Below are 23,946 nucleotides of genomic sequence, written 5' to 3'. Positions count from 1 at the left end.
ATAAATCACCTAGTTTCACTGATTTTAATGTTGTTTGACTTTTCTTATTCTCACTGAAGCACTGAAACAAATGTTTTACTGTTTTTAGGCTTGTTTTTTTATCTTCTGCCTGTGTTTCTACGCCGGTTTGTTTTGTGTGCAGAGACCCCTTGGGGTGATGATGCTCACCATAAACAACTAAAACTTAATTTATATAAATTAAATCCTATTATTTTGTTTATGATTCTATTTATATAATAGTTTTATTTGATTTTTATATTTTCTTTCCTTTCCAATTGGACCCACTGGCGGCCCCCATTTTTGTGTTGGCCTATCAGTCACCTGAGCATTTCACTCTTCCAAATGCATGCCATCACTGGCAGGTTGAGAGGGATGGTGTGCTGCTCTAATTAGTCAGGGGCAGAGAAGTGTGCGGCCCAGTGCCCAGAACAGAACAGAAGAGAACAGAACAGAAGTGTGCGGCCCAGTGCCCAGAACAGTGCAGTGTCTATAAGTTCAGACCTTCTTGCAAGAGAGTAGTGGTGGACATAGTACTCAATCCTAGTTCTTGAGTCATACTCCTGGTCAAATATTACTTAACTCAAGTGAAATTTGCTCTGTTAAATTTGTACTTGGGTTAAAGTACTTAAATGCATGCTTTAAAAAATAAATGATAATAATAAAAAATAAAAGATATTTCAATAATTGTGAAAATAGCTACTAATATAAAGTGCAAACACATTGTTTTTGATTTCTGACATCAACTGCCATTTTTTTGGGCAAAATGACTATTATTGTATGTAGCCTATAAAATACAAATGATTGTGCAAATGCATTACTTGCGCAAGCAGAGCGTGCAAGTAAAGTTGTTTGTCTGGTGCGTATGCCGTGGCTGCATGATTTGAGAGTGACGTAATGAAGATATGTACCAATGCCAGGGTATAACTGGCTCTCAATGGTGACGTAATAAAGGTAGGTTTCAGATTACATACAGTACATGCATACATAGAGGCATTACCTTTAATCCACCTGACACTGAAACACATTCAAGATTCAATACTTTATTGCCATGTCAACAGAGTTGATTGGAATTTGTTTCAGTGCACTAAAAACAGACATACAGATAGACACATATTCACATCACATATTCAGACAAAAGATACAAAAGTACAAACATCAATGCAAAACGTTACAATTCATGAGAGAGAGACCAATAAATAAGAAGAATGCAATGTTACAGTTCATGGTAAATAAATAGCAATTCCTCGCAGTTCATCGTTATTACAAAGCAGCTACACGCTGTAAAGTGCGAGTGAAAAGAGGGTCAGCATTCAGGAGGCGAACAGCCTCGGGATAAGTGCTGCTCTTAAAGCGGGAGGTATTGCACTTTAGAGACCGAAGTCTTTTACCTGAGGGTAGGGGTGCAAAAAGAGAGCTGGCAGGGTGAGAGGGGTCGGCAATCACCTTTTGCATCCTACGCTTGGTGCAAGTGGAGTAGATAGAGGAGACAGATGGGAGGTCGAGGCCAATGATTTTTGATGCCGTGTGTACCACCCTTTCCAGCTGTTTCCTTTCTAAGATGGTTGTATTTCCATACCACACTGTGACTGAGAAGACGAGGACACTCTCCACAGTGGCTCTATAGAAGTGAACCAACCAACGCCTCCCCAGTCACACCAAACTTCTTTAAGAGATGTAGGAAGTGAAGCCTCTGGTGGGCTTTACTCAGGATGTTACTAGTATTCATTTCCCATTTCAGGGAGCAGAAAATAGTGGTGCCAAGGAATTTAAAGCTATCGACCTTTTCAACAGGATGGTCACCGATAACCAAGGACGGGGGCACAATCCTGCTTTTCCGAAAATTAAAGATCATTTCTTTGGTATTGGCCAGGTTTAGAATCAGGTTATTCGAAGTGCAGGGCTGTCACCTCGGCCCTGTAGGCTGATTCGTCACCATTTTTAATATAGCCGACGACAGTTGTGTCGTCTGCGTATTTAAAGAACGAAACAAATTGAGAATGTGAAATAAAGTCATTGGTATAAAGTGCAAAGAGGAGGGCTGAGAGAACACAGTCCTGGGCCCGGTGTTAAGAGTCATGGTTCGAGAAAGCATGTTGCCTATCTTAACCACTTTTTTCCGGTTAGACAGTCTAAAATCCAGAGACAGAGAGAGTGATTTATACCCAAGGCCAAAAGTTTATCGAATAGTTTGATGGGCATAATCGTATTAAACGCATAACTGAAATCAATAAATACAACTCTGACATGTGTGGCAGGGGCCTCCAGGTGCTGTAGGATACTGTGGAGGCACAGAGACATCCTCTACAGACCTATTGGCTCGATAGGCAAACTGAAAGTTATCCATCTCAACATTGGACAGGTCTTTATATGTCATGTCACCATCGAAAGCCAGTTATACCCTGGCATTGGTACATATCTTCATTACGTCACTCAGAAGATTCATGCAGCCACGGCATACGCATAAAACAACCCAAGTAACCACCGTATACTACTCATCAACTTACAAATTACATACATATACAACTTACATATACATACATGTATATGTAAGTTGTACTGTTTATATGAAGATATGTACCTTTATGTTTCAGTGTCTGGTGGATTAAAGGTAATGCCTCTATGTATACATGTATGTAATCTGAAACCTACCTTTTATTACGTCACCATCGAGAGCCAGTTATACCCTGGCATTGGTACATATCTTCATTACGTCACTCTCAAATCATGCAGCCATGGCATATGCATAAAACAACCCAAGTAACCACAGTAGACTCATCAATTTACAAATTACATATACATATATACAACTTGCATGTATTGTATATATGTAAGTTGTACTGTTTATATGAAGATATCTTTATTATTAGTAGGGGCCTACTTCTGTGCAACGCGCAAGTAAGCACTCGACAGAGTGCAGTTCTAGTTTTTCGCAATATTATTTGTAGATGTAATGTACACAAGACATTAGAAATGTGCAAGAAATGTATGTCCAAATGCAAAGAAAATTATAATGAATTGCATTTCTTATGCAAGAAGGTTGCTGGATGTCAAGCCATACTGTATATTCAAAAAGGCCAATGAAAATAAAAGTGAGGCTTTACAAATTGATGGAGTGCATCAAAGTGCATTACTGGCAGAGATCAGCAGTATTAAGGCTCTGGAAGTCTTTCAGGGAAAGTTCCCCAACTTATGTTTGATTTACACAGAGTATCAGATCTTTCTGAGGTTCAGACGGGACATGTGAAATAGTGCAAATGCCTAAGTTGTTACAGCAGAATACACCACAATATGTAACCATTGTATTCCTCTGTAGTTCTGGCATATGCACTTGTGTCTCTCTAATTAGTATACTTGGCCACACAGCCACACAGCCAACTCAAGGTACGGCCACGGAGCCGACTTGGGGACCCAACACAAGGACAACACACCCCCCACCGCCCACCCCTTTTTTTCCCTCACTGTATATGTTTCTTTTCCCTTTTTACCTCCTTTATGATGAATTCCTGTTCTGTCCTTTGTCTATATAGAAGTGTCTATTTGTACGTCTCTAAATGTTTTTGATGATTTGAACATGGTGGACCCTATTTACAAGTGTAATGCTTAATTGGGTCGTCCACTCAGTTAACAGCCTTTGTATTGAGTTTGTGCTTGAAATGTACTGTAATTCTGCAAACTGTTAATACATTTTTCAATCAATCAATCAAAACTTGTCTTAAGTTTATAGTCGAGATTAGCTATTTGAATTATTTAACCACATAAACCCTATACTTTATTGACTGGAGCCTATACTGACTGGGGGTCTATACTAGCCTATAGCCTTTGTTGCCAAATCTCTTTGGCAAAAAATGTGGATCTACAAGCTCACGTGTCACAATGCAATGCGTTGTGAGCTTGTAGATCAACTATTTTCAGTGAATGTTTGCCCAGAATAGGGACACTATACTGTAGGTCATGTGGTTAAGTTATAAATAGGTGAGCAACGGTTACCAGCATAGGCACGTTACGCTGGGGGGTGGAATGCAAGAACAGAAATGTTAAAATATTGATTCTGCTAGGAATTAACAGATTGAATAACTATTGTTTTTAAGTCCTGCTAGACACACTGTTTATAGTCTCCAGGAGGCGGGTTCATCAGCACGGAAGTTGAGAAAGCTATGCAAGGCAATAGGACATTTATAGATTATTTTGTTGGGTACATTTTAAATTTAAACTAATAATAATAAACTGCTGTATGAGGATATACAGTAACAGTATTTCGGATCACGGCCACTTCCTTGTAACCCCTTAGGCAGTGATACTCATTAAACCGTATAAGCTCGGGTGGCACAGTGGTAAAGTAGCTGCCCAGTGCCCACCCAAGCCCCACAGCGGCTTAATACCCTACTGGCCAAAGCTGGAACTGCAGGATGTTAATCCGGGACGTTCATAGCGGTGGACTGATGTTCAGGATTCTGTACTTAGCCTAGTCATTTTCCCTCCTCTAGACCAAAACTCTTCATAGCTGTGACACACTGTGAGCGTGTAGATGCTTACTGTTCGCCTAGCCCTATTACATATGCCATACACAGAATAGGGACGCTAGGGTTCATGCAGGTTAACGAAGCTCACTGCCCCTCACGGACAGAACTCTGGGACCTTGCACCCGTCACTGTCCAAAACAAATTGACAAGTCATTGTACGTGCTGCTATTTGTATGTATGGTGCTACACTATGCGAGTATGCACGATGTTTACTCTGTACAAGTGCATTACTTCATTATTTTATTCATACTGCATACGCAAGTGCATTGTGGAATGTATGTGGTACTACCCCCTGGGTACATTTACGTGTGCTGTGCAATAATTAATAATGTATTTACCTACCTATGCTGCTATACTAGTCTTTATAGTCTATAGTCTATACTATAGCATGTAGTGTACATTGTCTAGTATGCTTATCACATTTACTGGAGTTTCTAGATTCCTTTTGCTTATCAGTTGTAAATAATTGAAATGTTTCTGTACTGTTGCTTCAGGGTTGCTTCAGGGTCGCTTGGGGCGGCATTGGCTCTGGAGGTAGAATCGGAACGTTCCTGGTTTGATCCCAAGCTCTCCTGGCTGCATGTCGAAGTGTCCTTGAGCAAGACACTGAGCTCCAACTGATCCTGATGAGAAAGGTTGGTGTTTTGTACATTGCTTTGGAGAAAGGTGCTATAGAAAAGTACCATTTTCCATGTATTTATTTTTAAATGGCAACCATCTAAAGTCAAAGCAATGTTATTTATATATAAGGTAAATAAAACGGGGCCCAGGATCGATCCTTGTGGGACACCTTTTGAGATGGGTCGAACCCTGACTGGGCTCTCCCAGCTTTCACACATTGAGATCTCCTAGCCAGGTAGCCAGGTAGCACCTGCAAGTATTTCCATTAAACCCAGTTCTGTGTAAAATATTTAAGAAGAGTGCATAATCCACTGTATCAAAGGCTTTCGATAAATCTCTAAATAATGCAGTGCAGTGTTTTCTTTTGTCCATGGAAAAAGCTATGTAATTTACAATTAAGGTAGTGGCCGTGATTGTGCTATGTTTAGCTCTAAAACCAGACTGAAGTAATGTGGAAATAAAGCCACCCTTTGATGAGTGATTCAGAGTCCTGAGTTGGTGTTGTCGTTGACTAGTCCGCAGTCTCACATGGCAATGGCATGGCATCGTTACAGTATGTGTCTCTTGGAAAGCATATTATCAACCAAAAAGCACCCTGACTGAGGTGTTGAGGACTCACCAACGGTGGAACAGGGGGCCTCACCGTTAGCCCAGAAACCTGACAAATTTGCCAGAGAGAAAGAATTGCTCCCAAGCTATCTCACCGTAGATGAGTTGAGCATTTTAGAATGGCCCTCTATAAAGGACATTTTATATGATATAATGGAAACAGTCAGACATACATAGATGGGTAGATGAATATGGATGGTTTTCAGACCCTTTCAAGTTTACCACATTTTATGTCCCATTCATCTTAAAAATCATCTTAAAACTCATCTACACAAAATACTCCACAATGTGTTGTGTTTTGCAAATGTGTTAAATTTATAGGAATGCACCAGAACTCAGTTGTAAGTGTCATACCAATGGGACTGAGTAGGCTACTTCTGTAAATATTTTAAAGGATATTTCACTTTTTACAATACATTTACAAAACACTAAAAAGTAGAGTATTGTGTGCAGATTGATGAGAGCTGGGGACTTTGTACATACTGTATGCAGAAAAACATATTCCTCTTCATGGTCAGATCATGCACAATCCCCTGAAAAAACTATAAAAAAAAACACTGTACTAATGGACAAATATAAATAGATAAAGGTGGCAGGCAAGCCACAGAACAGATTGGTGGCAGATTGATGAATTAGTACATCCGTTAATTGTTTGAAAACTTCTAGAGACTGTGTGATTATCTCCCTATTTCACCCTCAGCGTCTCAATGCGTTTCTTTGACACGTTCCCATAAAGATCCTCCCTGAGCATCGATTGGCTGTAATTCCTTTGTGGCTCTGCATCTGTTCTTTTTTCCCTCTTTTTTTCTCAGTCCTCTGCTTTTATCATTTATTTTCGAAACAAGGTTTTTTGTTTGTCAGCCAATACTGAGGAGAGCTAGAATTAGCTTGTCGTCAGTCAGTTCAACTGAGTTCAGCTCTGTTCAGCTCCTGAGGCATGTCTCTCACTAAGGCGTAATGATACTTGCCTTTGAGCTGAGTTCGCACAGGATAGTTAGAGGCAGAGCTTCTTTTCATACCCTTAACATTTAATTTTCACTCCGCCTGCCTGTGTTTGCACATTTTCCTGGACTGCAGCTTTACTGTCTTGTGCACCTTTTTACTCAAAATGTCATGCAGCAGTACCTGCCAGTATTACAATGCTAACATCCCTGTACATGACAACTCCTGGTACACTGGACTTCTTCATCCGTGTAAGCATTTCTGTGACCTACATATTTGACAAAAACAGAAACCCAAACAGATCTACTGTCAGAATTGTACCATATGTACGCTATAAAGTATTAAGCGTCTAACCTGTGTTTTATGATGTCCTGCTGCACTATATTTGAGACCTACATTAGTAATTCTCAACCCTTTTCAATTCAAGGACCTCCATTTTGATATGCATTTGGTCACAGATCCCCATGTTATATGATTTTCATGTATTGGACCCCACTTTACACTGTAAACTCCTTGTGGTTAATTTAACTGAGAACGTACATTTGGTATAATATGTACACTCAGAGTTACAGACCTTGTTAGGGTCCATTTGGTTCCCACTAATCAACGATTTAGCTATAGATTAGATTAGATTCAATTTATTGTCACTGCACATACGTAGTATACAAATACTTTGACAATGAAATTAAGTGTGGCGTCTAGCCAGAAGTGCAATACAGTAATGCAGTAAATAAGAGAATAAGTACAGAAAATTGTACAGTATGTACAGTAATGTATACAGCATAATAATAGGATAAATAGTAATGATTATGATGGGAGAACCAAGCATAATCTGGATAAGTACATGAGAAGAAATAACTGTACAGTGCAAGTAATGCATATCTAGCATATATACAGTATGCACACCCACCCCACACATACCCACACTCTCTAACATGAATATAAGCATGAGTTCAGATGGGTAGAGGAATGGAGGGACGGAAGGGGGTCAGAGTTCAATGTCCTTGGGTGGGGGGCTTGGGGTTGGGAGTTCAGCAGGGAGACAGCAGCAGGAAAGAAGCTGTTCCTGAGCCTACTAGTACGGGAGCCAATAGTTCTGTAGCGCCTCCCAGAAGGGAGAAGGGAAAAGAGTCTGGTGGTTTGGATGAGAGGGGTCTTTCACAATACCTCTCGCCCTACGCAGACATCTCTGTAGGTCCTCGATGGAGGGGAGATGTGTGCCGATGATGTATTGGGCAGTCTTGACTACCCGTTGCAGGGTCTTCCGGTCAGAAACTGTGCAGTTGTTATACCACACTGAGATGCAGTTGGTTAATATGCTCTCAATGGTGCAGCGGTAAAAGTTCACTAGAATCCGCGGAGACAGGTGAGCCTTCCTGAGTCTCCTCAGGAAATAGAGACGCTGCTGCGCCTTCTTGTACAGGATGGAGCAGTTGAGAGCCCATGAGAGGTCCTCAGAGAGGTGGACACCCAGGAACTTAAAACTGGACACCCGCTCCACCACCGCCCCGTTGATGTAGATGGGGGTGTGGTCACAGCGGTTAGCTCTCCTGTAGTCCACAATGAGCTCCTTTGTCTTTGTGGTGTTGAGAGCCAGGTTGTTGCCGGTGCACCACGCCGCCAGGTGCTGGACCTCCTCCCTGTAGGCCGACTCATCGTTGTTTTTAATCTGGCCTACTACCACCGTGGTGTCGTCCGCGAACTTGACAATGATGTTGGATCCGTGCACAGGAACGCAGTCGTGGGTGAAGAGGGAGTAGAGGAGAGCACTGAGCACACAGCCCTGTGGTACTCCAGTGTTCAGTGATAGGGACCCCTTGGAAGCCCCCAAGAACCCCTGGGGGTCCCCATGCAGTGAACCAGTGCTCTACAATATTTCCATCAGGGTTCCCACTCAATAAATACTTTTCCAGGACATCTTGTGCAAAGCACATCTGTCATTATATACATGTATGTGATCATATCATCATCATTTTTCGACCGCGGTCGAGATCATGGATTTCACAATGCCACGCCAGACTTCCCGGTCCTTCATTACCATCCCCAGTTCCTGCTTACTGATGCATGTGTCCCTAGCGATGACATCAGGGAACGACAGTTTTCTACCTCTGGTCTTCTTTGAGGCAGGATTCCAGAGAAGGGAAGATATAACCTCATTGTCAGCTCTGTAGCAGTGGCCGGCAAACTGTGTTCTTCTGGATTGGACTAGTGAAGATACACAGGGAAGGTTGCCGTATATTAGATCAGTCGATGGGTGGCTCTTCCAAGACAGATTTTGCGCTCTCATTAGAAGGTGGGTGTAAGTGCCATCCAACCGTTTCTCTTGTTTCATATTTATACCGCATTGTAATGTACAGTATTGTAATGGACAGTACTAAAAATATGAGTTGAAAAGTTGAAAATATATATTTGGACCCGCATCTAAAAATATATATATATTCCAGGGACCCTCGGTAGCAAAGATTTTAGTTAAAAATCACTTTAATTCTGGGTTTCAGTATCAGTGCTACATTTGCATCCTTGTATTTTGGACAAATCGCGGATGGACCGAGTCAGGACGATTCCTATTTTCCTATCTGCTTAAGATCCTACTTGTACTGTAGCAAGCAAAAAAGCCATATCCAAGAACTGGTTGCAGAAAAACTGTCCTATAGACCTGTGTGTCAATACAATTGCATCTTCTAGAGAAGATGACTTGTTCTTTTAGACTGCAAAAAGAGTTGGGCAGGAAAAGATGAGGGGAAATGGTTAACTATTTAGGCAATGGGCCAGATCTCTTGTGAATATTGGTTGCATCCTTACTATTGTCAAATCCTGTAAACATTTGTTTATTACTGAATGTCCCTTGTCCCATGTTTATCTAAAGAGATAAACACACAAGCTGGAAGTATTGTTGCTCTCCTCTACAACAGCATCATTTTTGAGGCATGCTAATTTGTATATTTTGACATAGTAAAGTAATATCACTGCTGCACATAAAGTAGTGCTAATTTCCTATTTAACCTATATTATGTAATGTTTTAGATTACGATGTGCCTACTTTCAATACAAGTCAAGTTAGTCTTCATTATCCCAAAGTGGGGCATCAGCAGTAGCAGTAGGTATTTCAGTAGCCTACACGCAATAAAAGTTGGCCCGTATTTTTAGGCCGGCAAAACTGGCGCACTCAGCCATACCCAGCGCCAGTTCCATGCATGCTGCATGCTAGTTTTTTATTCCTAGGGTGGCTCAGGTTTAGGAGCGCTCGTTTTACCGCTCCGCCACATCTTTTACTACCGCGGATTTTTTAATAGTTTTTGGATTAAGGTTGGTGAGGGGTACGTTAATAGTTTTTGGATTAAGGTTGGTGAGGGATGCGTTGCTCCCCTGCTTGCGGTTATGTTTAGGTTAGAGTTAGAGATAGGGTTAGTACTAGTCATAGAGTACTAGTAGGCATAAACACTTGTGTGCGGTCCAAAACACAGACCCAGCGCTTCCTACTCCACTGACAACCAATCACAGCGCTCCAAATTCCCTCCCATCATAGGAATAAAAAACTCGCATGCTGCATGCACTAATGAAATATCCCTTCAACGGCAGAATTCCCAAGTATCATGAACTGTTGCCATGGGTGTGGAGTTCCTGATGTGTATATGTATGTAGGTATGTGTGCAGGTCAGCAGAAATTCATGCAGATTATTTTGTGCAAATTTGACAAATGCAATAATACCCATGACGGCTAAATCTACAGTAACTGACAAACAAATATGTCCCTGGTCTAACCCTTTATTCAGTGGTTCTCAAAGTGGGTTAAGGGGACCTCCAGCCAGGGGTCCTTCAAGAGGTTGGTTCCATGGGGACCTCCAGCCAGGGGTCCTTCAAGAGGTTGGTTCCATGGGGACCTCCAGCCAGGGGTCCTTCAAGAGGTTGGTTCCATGGGGATCCACCACAAAATAAGTTAATTGGCATCAAAATAATGTAGGCTCAACTTTAATCCTACATATTGTAGATCAGCTATTTGAAAATAGTCAATCTGCAAACTCACGTGTGTGTGTGCAGATTATGTTGTGCCAGGGGTCCCTGACACAACATCTTTTCATATGGGGGCCCATGGCCAAATGCATATAAATGTGGGGGTCCTTGACATGAAAAAGGTTAAGAACCACTGCTTTATTTTGAGAACCAGGCAGATCGGGAGCAAAATAACATGCAATAAAAGCTATGTTCCCAATACATCAGTTGTGCTGCTGATACATTTTAAAGGTACAATTGGGTAAAAACACACCAGAAGCCATGTCTTACTGTCGACAATTTAAGTACATTTAAAGGACTGTGGCCATACTTTAGTTTGATGAGCTATAAATTATTTTGAGAAGGGATCTGAGTAAATATTCTTATACTGTAGCTCACAGCTCACAATTCTCCTCTCACAGCCTTGCAGCCTTGTAGTCAGTTCTGTAAATAAACTACATTTATTGTCATAGGGCACTTTTTCAAGTCTTTCCAACGACTCAAATGCACTTTACAGTGTACTTGACATTGACACACCGCAGAACACATTATGTGGTACGCATCCACACTCCCGACGGTGGAGGCAATCATGCAAGACACCAGCTCATAGGGAGCATTTAGGTTCAGTGTCTTAATCAAGGACACTTTGACACACAGCCAGGAGGGGGATCCAGGGATTGAACCAGCAACCTTATGGCTCTCATGCAGCCGCTCTGCCTCCTGATCCTGTCTCTCCAACAGGGACATGTCAATCTGTTGGTGTTAGATAAAATTACTGTAGACACTGCAAACGGAAAATTATGATGGGAAACGTTATACCGGTCAATCTTTAAACCAGATTAATAGCTTGTCACGTTGAGCTAATTGTGTAAAATGTAACTAATCTGCATGGTTCAACGAGGCACAAAAGATACTAGGATTTGATGGTTACTTATTGACTGAATCTAATGAATTGGAAACAATTGTATTGTAATTACATTTCAACATCACATGCTTCACTAGCTTTTAAAGTATCTGGATGTTTTACATTTGTTATTGCATTGCTATAATTCCTGGATGTTTTATATTCATTTATTTGAATGTGTTTTATTTTGTGTAGTTATCGTTTTATGGGTCAAACATTATTCTAATGATGTCACCAATCATACCTAAAAGTAATGAATTCACACCCTTTCCTTGGTAGCCTATTGGTTAAACCAGCACTGTGCTGCACATGAATGCTGGAGGACATTGGCTACATGTATATGTGTTGCTGTAGTGCAGGGGTCGGCAACAGGCGGCCCGCGGGCCAAAATTGGCCCCCCAGAAATAATATCTGGCCCGTGAGATAATTTTGAGATTTTTTTTTTTTTTTTTTTTTTTTTTTAAAGTCCCACGTTAGCGACCATATTTACAATATGAAAACTGTCACTTAGACAATGTAGGTTACACACCGCTGGAATTAAACATGGAACCTGCAGGCAGCATTAGGTGAGTAATTCATTGTATATGTGTTGGACGTTCGTGGTTGTGCTAATGATAAACGGACAGGTGCTGCCAGTGGGATCCTCCTGCTGCTTAACGACGACACTGTTCTGTGACTAGGTGTACTAGTGTAGCTTTGCATCTGCCCGTGTGAAAGCAGCATAACGTCGTGTCAGCACCATATTTTTCCAGCAAAAAAAAAAGAAAAAAGTTGATTTATATTGGTCAAATAGACCCGAATTAGACCCGAATTAGACCGAATTAGACCCGAATTAGACCCGAAATTTGCGCGCGCGCACGCGCCAGACGGCCGGCCCGCAATGGAATGTCTGGGAATAATATTGGCCCGAGGACAATCTCAGTTGCCGACCCCTGCTGTAGTGGTTAGTAGAACTTGAGTCCCTATGTTACACGTGTAAATGAAATGCAATTAGTTATACACCATTGCATTTTGAGAAATATGGGCATCCTATCTAATATTGGTGAGGGAGAGCTGTGTGGATCTTATGGCTGTGAGCTGGTCTTCCCCACTACTATGTCATGGTTACAGTAACAATACACTGAATTCCAATTGAAATCTCTGGGGCCCAAAATAAAACTTTAATCCCTATCTGATCTGATCGGATCAGACCTTTTGGAAATCCTCTGTTTTTGTGATCCAGGATCAGACGGTACACCCACATTTTGACCTCGTATTTCAAAGCAATTCAGGATAGGACCACCCTGATCCAGATTCAGACTTTTCAAGTTACCAGATCCTGAATTTCGGCGCTTTAACCACATGGAACCTAGCGTCCCTATTTGGGCATGTCATAACAGGCGAACATTTAGCATTTGGCAAGACACTGAACCCTACATTGATACAAGACACTGAACCCTACATTGACCCTACAAGACACTGAACCCTACATTGACCCTACAAGACACTGAACCCTACATTGACCCTACAAGACACTGAACCCTACATTGGCAAGACACTGAACCCTACATTGGCAAGACACTGAACCCTACATTGGCAAGACACTGAACCCTACATTGGCAAGACACTGAACCCTACACTGGCAAGACACTGAACCCTACATTGGCAAGACACTGAACCCTACATTGGCAAGACACTGAACCCTACATTGGCAAGACACTGAACCCTACATTGCCTCCAATGAGTTGGTCGGTGTGAGCTCGGCACCATTGGTGTGTGAATGTGGGAAGTGAGGACGCTGGCGTCGACTGTTCGCCGCTTCACCTCCCAATGTATGAATGAATGGAACCATTGTAAAGTGCTTTGATAAAATGCAATTAATTTGGTAATTTTTATAATGTCGCTGATGTCTGAGGTGGGTGGGTCTTTCAGTACCTTCATGATGCTCAGTGACATAGAAAGTATTATTATTAAATTGTTTTTATTGGTTTTCTCAACACACAACAAAACATACATACATACATACATACATACATGCATGCATGCATGCATGCATGCATGCATGCATGCATGCATGCATGTATCTATGTATGCATACATAGACCACTAGACTACACATGCATATTAAGAACACCTTGAAAAAGAAAAGACTGAAATACAGGACAGTGACATAGAAGGTAGGTTTGTTTCCCTAAATTACTCTTCATGTGACCACCGCGCTCTGACTGTAGGTGCGCTACCCGTTCAAAATAACAGTAGTGGGTCGCACACACCAAGACTTCAGTTCAACATGTTTACCGGTATTTCATTTTTAATGAAATAAACATACCGTTATTTTGAAAGGTTTGTTTCTTTCCTTCACTGGACCACTGGATTAGTTTTTTCTTTTTCTTTTTTGTCCCTCTTTGATAGCCCCCCCCCCCCCCCCCCCCAATCATATCTGTTTGTTTTTTTGTTTTTTACTTGAGTACCTCAAGTTGCAATGAATTGCTCTACTCCAATATATTTTGATGAGAAGTATTTCTTATGGAATATTTTACATTGGGTAATTTATACCCGATTTAGTGATTGTGTGACAAAAAGGATGTTTAGTGTTAATGATAATGGAATTGTAAGAAGAAATTAATCTAATAGGGTAACAGAAAGCTCATGGATTGAACAGCAGCATCACAAGGCTTGAGGTGAGGGGGGCTGAATCCAAATTAAGTCTTTTTTCAGTTTGCTGAAGCTGTCTCAGCTCTATTTGTTGTTTTGCTACAGACGGATCTGCACCTGCGCTCTGTTTCATGGTTCAACAGTTTCTCCTAGGCATCTAAATCCCTGTGCTGTGGTTGCCTGGTGGCTCTTGTAGTGTGTGTCAATAGGCCTAGGTCCAGCTTCTGGACGTTTACTTGTCTGTTGTGTGTTGCAGTAGATAGGTCTCCCCACACCTGGGACTCACCCTCCAGTGGAAATGTTTAGAGATGCCCCGATGCCATTTTTTTCAGACCGAGTACGAGTACTTTCTTTTAAGTACTCGCCGATACCGAGTACCGATACGAGTACTTTTTATTTTTGTTGAGTAACCACTTATTTTCCCCCCTTTTTTCTCCTATTTAATTTCATTGTCATGCCTTGTACTGTACTTCTAATGATACTGTAATGTTGAATTACCACTATCATCGATCGGCCGTGCAAAATTCACCGATCCGCAAATCTGATCAAAAAAGCTAAAAGCTGCGCAGTTTACATCCAAAAGAATGTGTCACTCTCTCGGTTCTGCACCGCTTACTGGAGAAGTATAGCACTCTCGGTTCTGCACCGCTACTGGAGAAGTATATATCACTGTCGAGGGCAGCGCAACTAATCTCCTCCCCACGCCCCCCACACACACCAGAGAGAGAGAGAGAGAGAGAGAGAATCAAGACCATTAATTAATGACAGCTGTGTAGGGGTGAGGATTGCGTGATGTACAGGATTATATAGGTCACCACTTTTGGTGTGACACACACACACGGCTTCTGTATAATAGCCTGAAATGATTTAGAAAAAATATAAAATTCCAAAATGTTATTTATTTTTCTTATTAGCAATAAAAAATGTTGTTCTATTCAAACACACTAGTATTATCATCGTTTTGAAAGAAAAATGTTGACCGTTTTGACCGTGCCTTTCTTTCATTATGCTCGAGGCAAAAAAAAAACCTATGTCACACGGTCCCTGCAGATGTGCGGGGGGAGGGGTGGGGGTATTGTCGCAAAGAAAAAAAACATGCAAGTGGTTTTGACTGTGGCTCAAGAGGTAGAGCAGGTCGTCCAATGATCCATGGGTCGGCGGTTCGAATCCCGGCTCCTCCTGGCAACATGTCGAAGTGTCCTTGGGCAAGACACTGAACCCCAAATTGCTCCCGATGTGCTGGTTGGTACCTTGCATGGCTTCCGCCGCAATCGGTGTATGAATGTGTGTGTGAATGGGTGAATGTAATGCACAATCTATGTAAAGCGCCTTGGATAAAGGCGCTATATAAATGCACCATTTACCATTTATTTACCAAAAATAAACTTTGGCTTTTATATCTTTATAAGGATTTTAAGGACGTTGTGCTTATAACTACAAGAATATTCCCTCTCTGTAGTGTAGCCTATACAGTCATGGATTACTTTGTTGGAACTCGTCTGATGGAAATAACTTTTAATAACCTGGGGCTGCGTCAAGACGAGTGGAGAGTCACAACGTAGGTTAATTAATGCTCATTTATTAATCTAATAATGCTGCCCGATGAATATTCACAGACACTAATCTACACTTCATGGAGTACTTTTTTTTGGACCTGGTGGTCTGATATAAATGAAATAAATACTTTTAATGTGCTCCTGCTACAAGTAGAAAGGACAACTATAACTATCAAAATGATAATTTATTCATCTGATCGTGTCGCCCGCCGAATATAAACATAGATGCCGATGGATCTCCGTTCTACACTTGTCAGTTGTCATTTGTGCTTGTAGATCAGCCGTTTTGGGCGCTTTGCTCATTTTGCTGCCGTGTTGGATCAGACTGGCTCCCGTTGCATTGAGCGTTCAGATTCTTAACACCTACAGTATACTGTATTCTCCCTTTTATATTCTCCCTTTTATATGATTTGTTGTCTGTGGTTTTTGGCCTGACTGTGGTCTCTCTCTGGTCGCTTTCTGTCACTTGCTCCACTGTCCTCTTCTGTCCAAAACCGGTGCCATTCACATTGTCTGTTATCGTCACACATATTTCAACCTTTACTTTAGCTACTCCACCCCCTCCATTAAAAATACAGACTATGGAGACATAATTACACTCCAACAGTACGTGGGGCTCAGTAGGTGTAAAAGTAAGTTTCCCCGGCCAGACGTAGCGCATGGAAGGAACACATTATTCCGACCAGTTCCTTTCCCCTCCATCAGGCGCCCCGGCTGGCCAGGGGGAGGCAGTTTAGAGACCAGGATTACTGCATGTTTTTGTGAGGGTACCTACCCTAGGGGACACGGGGAGAACATGCAAACTCCACACAGAAAGGCCCTTTCGCCAACCCCGCCTCGGGTATGGGCACTGATGACGTGGAGGAGGGAACACGCCCCCAGCACCCACAGCGTCCCCAGCGGGAATCGAACCCAGGACCTTCTAGCTGTGAGGCGACGGCGCTACCGACTGTGCCACCGTAACCCCTACATCACACTTTCCACATTCACCGACCCCTCCCCTTTTCACTCCACACACACACACACACACACACACACACACACACACACACACACACACACACACACACACACACCGCATTACATTACACTACAATTCAGCACAGCATGGTACGGTACAGTTACAGTATGGTACAGTATACAGCACTGTACTCTACTGTACTGTAGCGAGTAGTACTGTATAAGAGTTTATACATGGATGGAGACGGCCGTTTGCCAACTGTTGCTGTTGAAATATGATGGCTTTATTATAGGACTAGATGATAATGGCAGAGAGAGATGTGTCATCAAAGTGTTTAGCCTCCATCCATTCACATGCATCTCCTGGCAGATTAAAGAACACCTTGCCGGCAGCATCATGATGTTGCTTACATATTCTGAGCATGACTTGTACAACCTTGTTCTTACGGTCTAACGCCACACGTGTTGCAGTGAATATTGTGTGTTAGAGTGACACACACACAAAGATGTATTTGGCGCTGCTCTGCGGCGACATGGGCATAAGGGCTACGCTTGCATGCGGGGATTGCGGGCCCTTTGTCTAAGACAAATTTCTTCCTCGGGAGACAAATAATAAAGAACCTTGAGCACACACACACACACACACAAACACACACACGTGTGTACAAAGGCAGGCGCTGTGTCTTTGGCACTGTCTTTGCCACTGTTTTGTCCGAGCTGGGCAGGTTTGTGTGGGCGCTCACGATGTGTCTTTGGCCACTGCACGTGTTTTGTCCATGCTGGCTACCTTTCCCTTGTTTGATGCGATACAGAAAAGCCAAGGGCTCTTTCACACTTTCACTTTCAACACGGAACGACAGACTGCTGCTTGTAGGAAAGGCCCGCCCGATGTGATTGGCCAGTAGTCAAACAGCCACAGAGCTTGGTTAAAAACACAGAGGTCTAGACAGTGACGTAGAAAGGGCCTTTCTGTGTGGAGTTTGCATGTTCTCCCCATGTCTCTTAGGGTATGTACTATGTACTCTCACAAAAAACAAGCAGTAATCCTGGTCTCTATACTGCCTCCCCCTGGCCAGCCGGGGCGCCTGATGGAGGGGAAAGGAACTGGTTGGAATAACGCGTTCCTTCCACGTGAGGCCAGTCCATTGCAGGGGGAGTGTAGCGCCCAGGATTACATTTGACACTGGGTGAAATTTAAAAAAAAAAAGGGTTACAAAAATCATGGGCTAAAAATGTAAAAACAGACGGTGACGTATCACGGCGACAAAGCACAGAGGCACTTCCACATACTCGACACACACTGATGAAATGCCATTGTGAACTTATCCCCTCCGAGATATGAATCTGGGAGGGGATAAGTTCATTCACGTGAGGTGATAAAGACTGTCTGATTACATGTTTATATGTTTGTTACTTTTACAATGCATTGGTCTCTGCTACATATTTGTGTACACAGACTGATGGTCACTCGACCATGAATGTCCGTGCTCTCTCTCTCCATCTGTCGGGTAGAGCGAGCTTGCTTTAATAGTGATCAAGAGCACACCACCACACACTATTATGCTATAATTAAGGGGCTGTTTAAAAAGAATAGAACAATCAAGTTGATATTTCAAGAAAAGATATGTTTGGAATGGAATGTGGAGATTTTAACCTGTTAACCCGGCCTGTATCCTTGTGATAATGATATGGATGATATATAGAATATATTGAGAAAATTTGAATATATTATTCTGCCTGTAAATGGTTGCTTTCAGAAGAAAACCATCTGTTCCTTTTTATTTTGTTTTAATATTTTTATTCAGCAGAAAGAAAAGTAGACTACCCAAGACCATGAATATACATGAGGCACAACATAACACACTTAACAATACATTAACGACATAAGAAGTAAAATAATACAAATCATCAAATACTTATTCACACCAAATACAGTATGTACTGTAAGTATAATCATCACAGTATTGCTGCAACATCGATTCCATATAGTTCAGCCGTTTGTATTCATCCCCTGCCTCCCAATTAGTGTGACGTGACGTCTATCTTCCGTCACTCCAATACACACAACATTTGTACACTCATTCCCTATATACTGTATGGCGCCAATGGCAGCCAGCCATGCTTCTACAAATTCAGCCAAGGTATCCCGTAGGACACATGAGAGCCTTTCCAAATTCCTTTTTATTTCAATGGATTAAGTTACAGCCGTCTGCCAGCCTGAAGATGGATCGTGGATGCTATATTGATAATTCTCATCACCAAATGCCTAGTTTGCTATTCTGTCATATCTCACGTGAGGTGAGTAGCAAGTACTGTAGTCCTTCAAGAATGAGAACGGTACAGTACATACCGCAAACTGTACAGGAAAATAGGGCATGTGAGAACGCCGCTACTACTGCACAAAAACTGTTTTTTATATTGTGAGCTTGTAGATACGATTTTCTTTCTTCTGGTTCCCATTGTTTCCCAATTATGAATATTATTCACAATTTTGTTACTTTCCCAAATGATGGCTGAAGTGAAACCATGTTTACAAACACTGTCATCATCACTGACAAGCGTGATGTGGCCAACTACTTAAACATCTTCTTTACAAACATAGCAACAACGTTGGTTAACAAACTGCCCTCCCACTCTGGGTGTTTTGGTGTAGAGCACATCAAAGCCTTCTACAAAAACCTAGGTGTTTGTAAAGACGATTTTAAACTGGTAATGGTAACTTATGAGGTACAGTACTTAAAAAATGGAGTGCCCTGCAACCCAACAAGGCCACTGGCCATGACAATATTCCCTCCAAGTTTCTCAGAGACTCGGCCATCTCTATACAATTACCTACCTAGGTTACATCCTGGAGGCAAATCTTTCTGGTGATAAAATGGTGGACACTGTTGTAAACAAGTGTAATGCTTAATCATGGTGTCGTCCACAGTAACAGTATTGTATACTTGTGCTTTCGTTTGAAATGGACACATATCAATCAATCTTCTTTTTTCTTTTAAGAAACACATGCACCAAGAAACATTGGGGCAATGTGCATATGCGAGTACCTCATCAGATGGAGTGGGAATAAATGAACGTGCACTGGATGGAGGCACATCATCAATGTGCAATTCGTGGGAGATGCTGGCTTTGTCATCACTAATGCCTGATTTATGCTTAATTGTACAACGGCGTAACACAAAAATATGCAGATCGACAATCTCAATACGCACCTCATCTGCAACACGTAATGTTGGCTTTTTTGGGATTCATGGTTCAGTCCATGGTGCGCCTATACTGTATATTTGGGGAGTGCAAGCTTTTCACTGAGATCCAAACCATCAGGCTAGATGGAATCGGAGCCATTGAAATACGACAGAGTTACGACAACTCCGTTCACTTCATTGGGCCAGTCCAATGGCGGCTCTTCTACATACAGTAGACTTCTATTGGCGAAGTGCTAGGCAAAGAGTGAAGTCCTGGTCCGGAAAACGATGCATTTCAAACTCCAGCTTGTCAGACTCCAGGGCTGCATGAACAGTGCTAGAGTGCTGTTTTCTGACCCTCAATGGTACAACTCTCTCAGCTATATGGCTCTGGATGGAATAATATTGGGTAAGGACAGTGCCTACCCACTCCTACTGTGGGTGGTGACACTTTCTCCTATTGTAAACCCACCTTCCCAGCATATTCATGGAAGAACGAGGTGTGCCATTCGGTATTGGAGAGGCACATTGCATTCCTAAACTCTGTCAGTGGGAGCATAATGGCTTGTATGTGCTCAGTGTTGTGGAAGTAACACAGGGAGTGTAATTACTAATTAGTTACTTTCACTTAATTATTACTATTACAATACCTGTTTAACAATCTCCTTTTATAACTGAATTCTCGTTAATGGAACAATAATTAACCTCACAGGAGGAGTGACCAATCAGCCAAACTGCACACATTGTACCTCTCAAACCTGATGGGGTACAGTATACACAATATGTAACATACTGTAGTTATATGTAACTATATACTGTATCTCTGCTGTCGGGAAGGAACCGCCTAACAATACATTTTAAAAGTTTCAGGAAATGAAGTAAACAAAGCAATACTGCCTCATTAAAGTTGGTGGTGTGGCATATTGTCAATTACTTCAATGAGACGGGGAGATGTGTTGGAGTTAGATGCTTTAGCAGACAGTTTGAGGGTCCAATGGAGTTATGACTCCAAACCACTTTTTACTACTTTTCATTGGTTCAATATTTTCGTAACAACACAAAAGTTAGGTGGTTTCCTCCCGACAGCAACGATTATACAAATTGGCAAAAAAGTAAAGAGTCAGTAAATGTCATATAATTACTCTACAAATTAACTACTGTAATCCCATTTTGGTTTTAAACTACCTGTTTTGAAGATTTTATCCAGATTAAATCTTAGATTTAATTGCCTGGTCAAAACCGACATCAGACTTAGAAATATGGATTGGATTGGGTTTTGAACTACTACTTGGGGTCAAGATGCAGAGGTTCTTAAAAGGAAAAACGGAAAGCTCCAGCGCTGTCCTCAGACAGGAGGTTAACAGTTGAACAGGTTACCTTAGGTGACACAGTGATTTCAAGGAGACTGAGCAGTTTGGAAAATACGTTATTACTGCTCAGTCAACGGCTCAGACACAGCTATTTGATGTCTGCTACAGTACCATGGCAGAATCCTTTAATCTGTGGTTTTATGTTCTCAATTAATTTGCATTCATGTGGATATAGTCTTTTTTTATGTGAATTTATGCCCCTTAAAATATTTGGGTGAAGCAGACAAGAATTAGCTCTATTTAAATAAAAGTAGAGTGTAGAATCGAGTGAATACGTGATTGTAATTTTCAATAACCATAACGGCACGAATAATGAAAAAACAAATATACAGTATACCTCCAGAATTTTGGCTTGCATGACGCCCCAGACTACTCGATATGGACATGCATTACATGGAGCATTGCAGGGCTATATTTGTTCAATGAAGGGGATCAATATAGGCTTATTATTCTATCTGATGTTGCAATATAGCGTTCATCTGATCAGGTGCATCTGAACATACCCCCTCAAACAAAATCCTAATTATCACCTTTGTTATACACAATGTTCCAGGACTATTTATTTTTCCAGTACTGTACCTTTGTCATATACATTTTGTCATTTTCTCTGTATTTTCCTTCCCTGGAAAACTGCATACAAAACTCAGGTCTTCCAGGAAGTGTTCGAACATGCACTGCTCCTGTGCTTGCGGTTAGGTTAGGGTTTGAGGTAGGTTGGCGGTCTAATGACAGTCGGACCAATAGTATGTCTAAACTAAAGCCTGTACCCCATGAACCCTAGCGTCGATAGTCTGGGGTGAACATTCAGTTCATTCAGTTCAAAGATTTGTGGCCCTCTGGGACAAATACCTCCCAAACAATAGATATAATAGACAGACCAATTCTTATTTAGTAAATACAGTAAATACCCCTATTACATTTCCTATTTTTTTTATTATAATACTTATATAATATATTGATAATGACGAAATCAGACTTTTTCAAACGTTAAAGTGAAAGAAATAGTGAAAATATTGTAGCATTGTGATCTTGTAGATCTGCTATTTTCACTACTAAATGGGGCTTAAGTGGTCAATGAATGTGTTTTTGTAAGTTTGTGTACCAGGGACACCCATTGTGGGTCTAGAGCTGAAAGGTTTGGGAACCCATACCTTACCTTAATTGACCTCATACTTGGTGAGGTATAAGTTTCTGAGTTCTGGTGGAGCTTAATTTAAAACAACCACTTGAAAATGGGTGACCTGGGTGAACCTCCTTCCAGTCAGATACACAGTACTAAGCACACATCAAATGGACTAGGTCCCTGTTGTAACTTGCTTTCCTGATCTCGGATAATCTTGAATAATGTACACGCATAATCCTGATAAATAAAGACTAATGGGAACTGTCTTTATATGCTGTATCACTATAATTACTTTGAGACCAGAGGGACTGGTACAGTAGCTACTACAAGATAATATTAATAATTCTGTGAAATGTTCAAACCAAGACGATGTACAGTTCACCAGAGGATTTGATGCACAGCAAAACCGCCAGTCTTAATTTTACCCTGTGAGTGGAATTCTCTAAATTAACACTGAGCATTTTACTGTGTGGGATTCAGAACTAGACTTCAATGTCTTTGCTCAAGGACATTTTGGCAGAAACAAACATGGACTTGTCAAATCAACGCTTTGATCTCCGGGTTAGCAGACGGTCTCCATGACAGCCAGACCACCATGCAATACAACATAACAATGTGACATATGTTTATGTAAAGCTGTACGGTGTCCAGCGAATCCTTGACTAAAAAGATCTGAAGGCGATGTTGTATGATGTTATCCAGGCCAGGTATTAGAAACGTTAGCTGACAAATTGATCATCATCATTCAGCTTGACTGTTTACTTCACTTTTCGTACATATCTGGGGACATAATAGTCAATTGATGCTAAAAACTTGGTAATGTTGTGTATTTTATATCAACAGTACCTAAAAGACCAATCTTAATTACTAACTTAAACTTAATCTGTACGAATTTTAACCAATGATATTTTAACAAAGCTCAATGTCCCTCTTCCATATGGAGCTGATTCATTTTCTGTATGCTACTAGATGGTGGTACTACTACTATTTATTCAGGAAGGTGTTACAAACATTCTCGTTTTAAAAGTAAACTCTGAACCAGTGGTACCCAACCAATCGATGCATAAATCATTTTCATTCAGGCTGCGATGTTGTTAGTTTTGTTCTACAGTGAAACCTCCTACAGTACTGTACCCAGAGTTCAGCCGTTTCAGAACAGCACTTTTATCGATAGAAGAACAATTGGTGGAGGTGTACTTTTCTCGCTGACACAAATACAGGACTTTCGGTGCAAATTGGCTTAGCCCAGATCGTACCGGTGGGATCTGGTAAAGCATTTCACCTACAGCAGTGATTTAGTAGAGGAAGAAGCAAAGCTCTGCCAAGTGTGGTAGAACACCCAGATGTATCGGTGGGATCCGGTAAACTGTTCCGCCTACAGCAGTGATTTAGTAGAGGAATGAGCAAAGCTCTGCTTTCAAATTTGGTGGAACGGAGAATCGGAGATGAGTGTGTTCCAATTCCAATTGTGCAATGTACTGTAGTTAACCACTTAAGTCAGATTTTCGCTGCTCGCAAAAATAGTGGAAAGC

The 23,946-nt window shown here is 41.5% G+C and overlaps 1 protein-coding gene across 3 annotated transcripts in view; it reads left to right on the top strand.

The window, feature by feature from the left end:
* sncb (synuclein, beta) overlaps positions 1-23,946 on the top strand; it is a 312,664-nt gene that overhangs the window by 43,118 nt on the left and 245,600 nt on the right. For all 3 annotated transcript variants that reach the window (XM_079499912.1, XM_079499914.1, XM_079499911.1), the window contains exon 2: positions 5,015-5,155. Coding sequence is in view for 1 of the 3 variants with exons in the window: in XM_079499914.1 (XP_079356040.1) it covers positions 5,147-5,155 (9 nt within the window). In the remaining 2 variants the exon portion in view is untranslated. The remainder of the gene's footprint in view (positions 1-5,014; positions 5,156-23,946) is intronic.

The sequence above is a fragment of the Electrona antarctica genome (genome assembly GCF_951216825.1).
Source record: "Electrona antarctica genome assembly, chromosome: 1".
NCBI lineage: Eukaryota > Metazoa > Chordata > Actinopteri > Myctophiformes > Myctophidae > Electrona > Electrona antarctica.
This window is presented reverse-complemented; position numbering and strand designations above follow the sequence as displayed.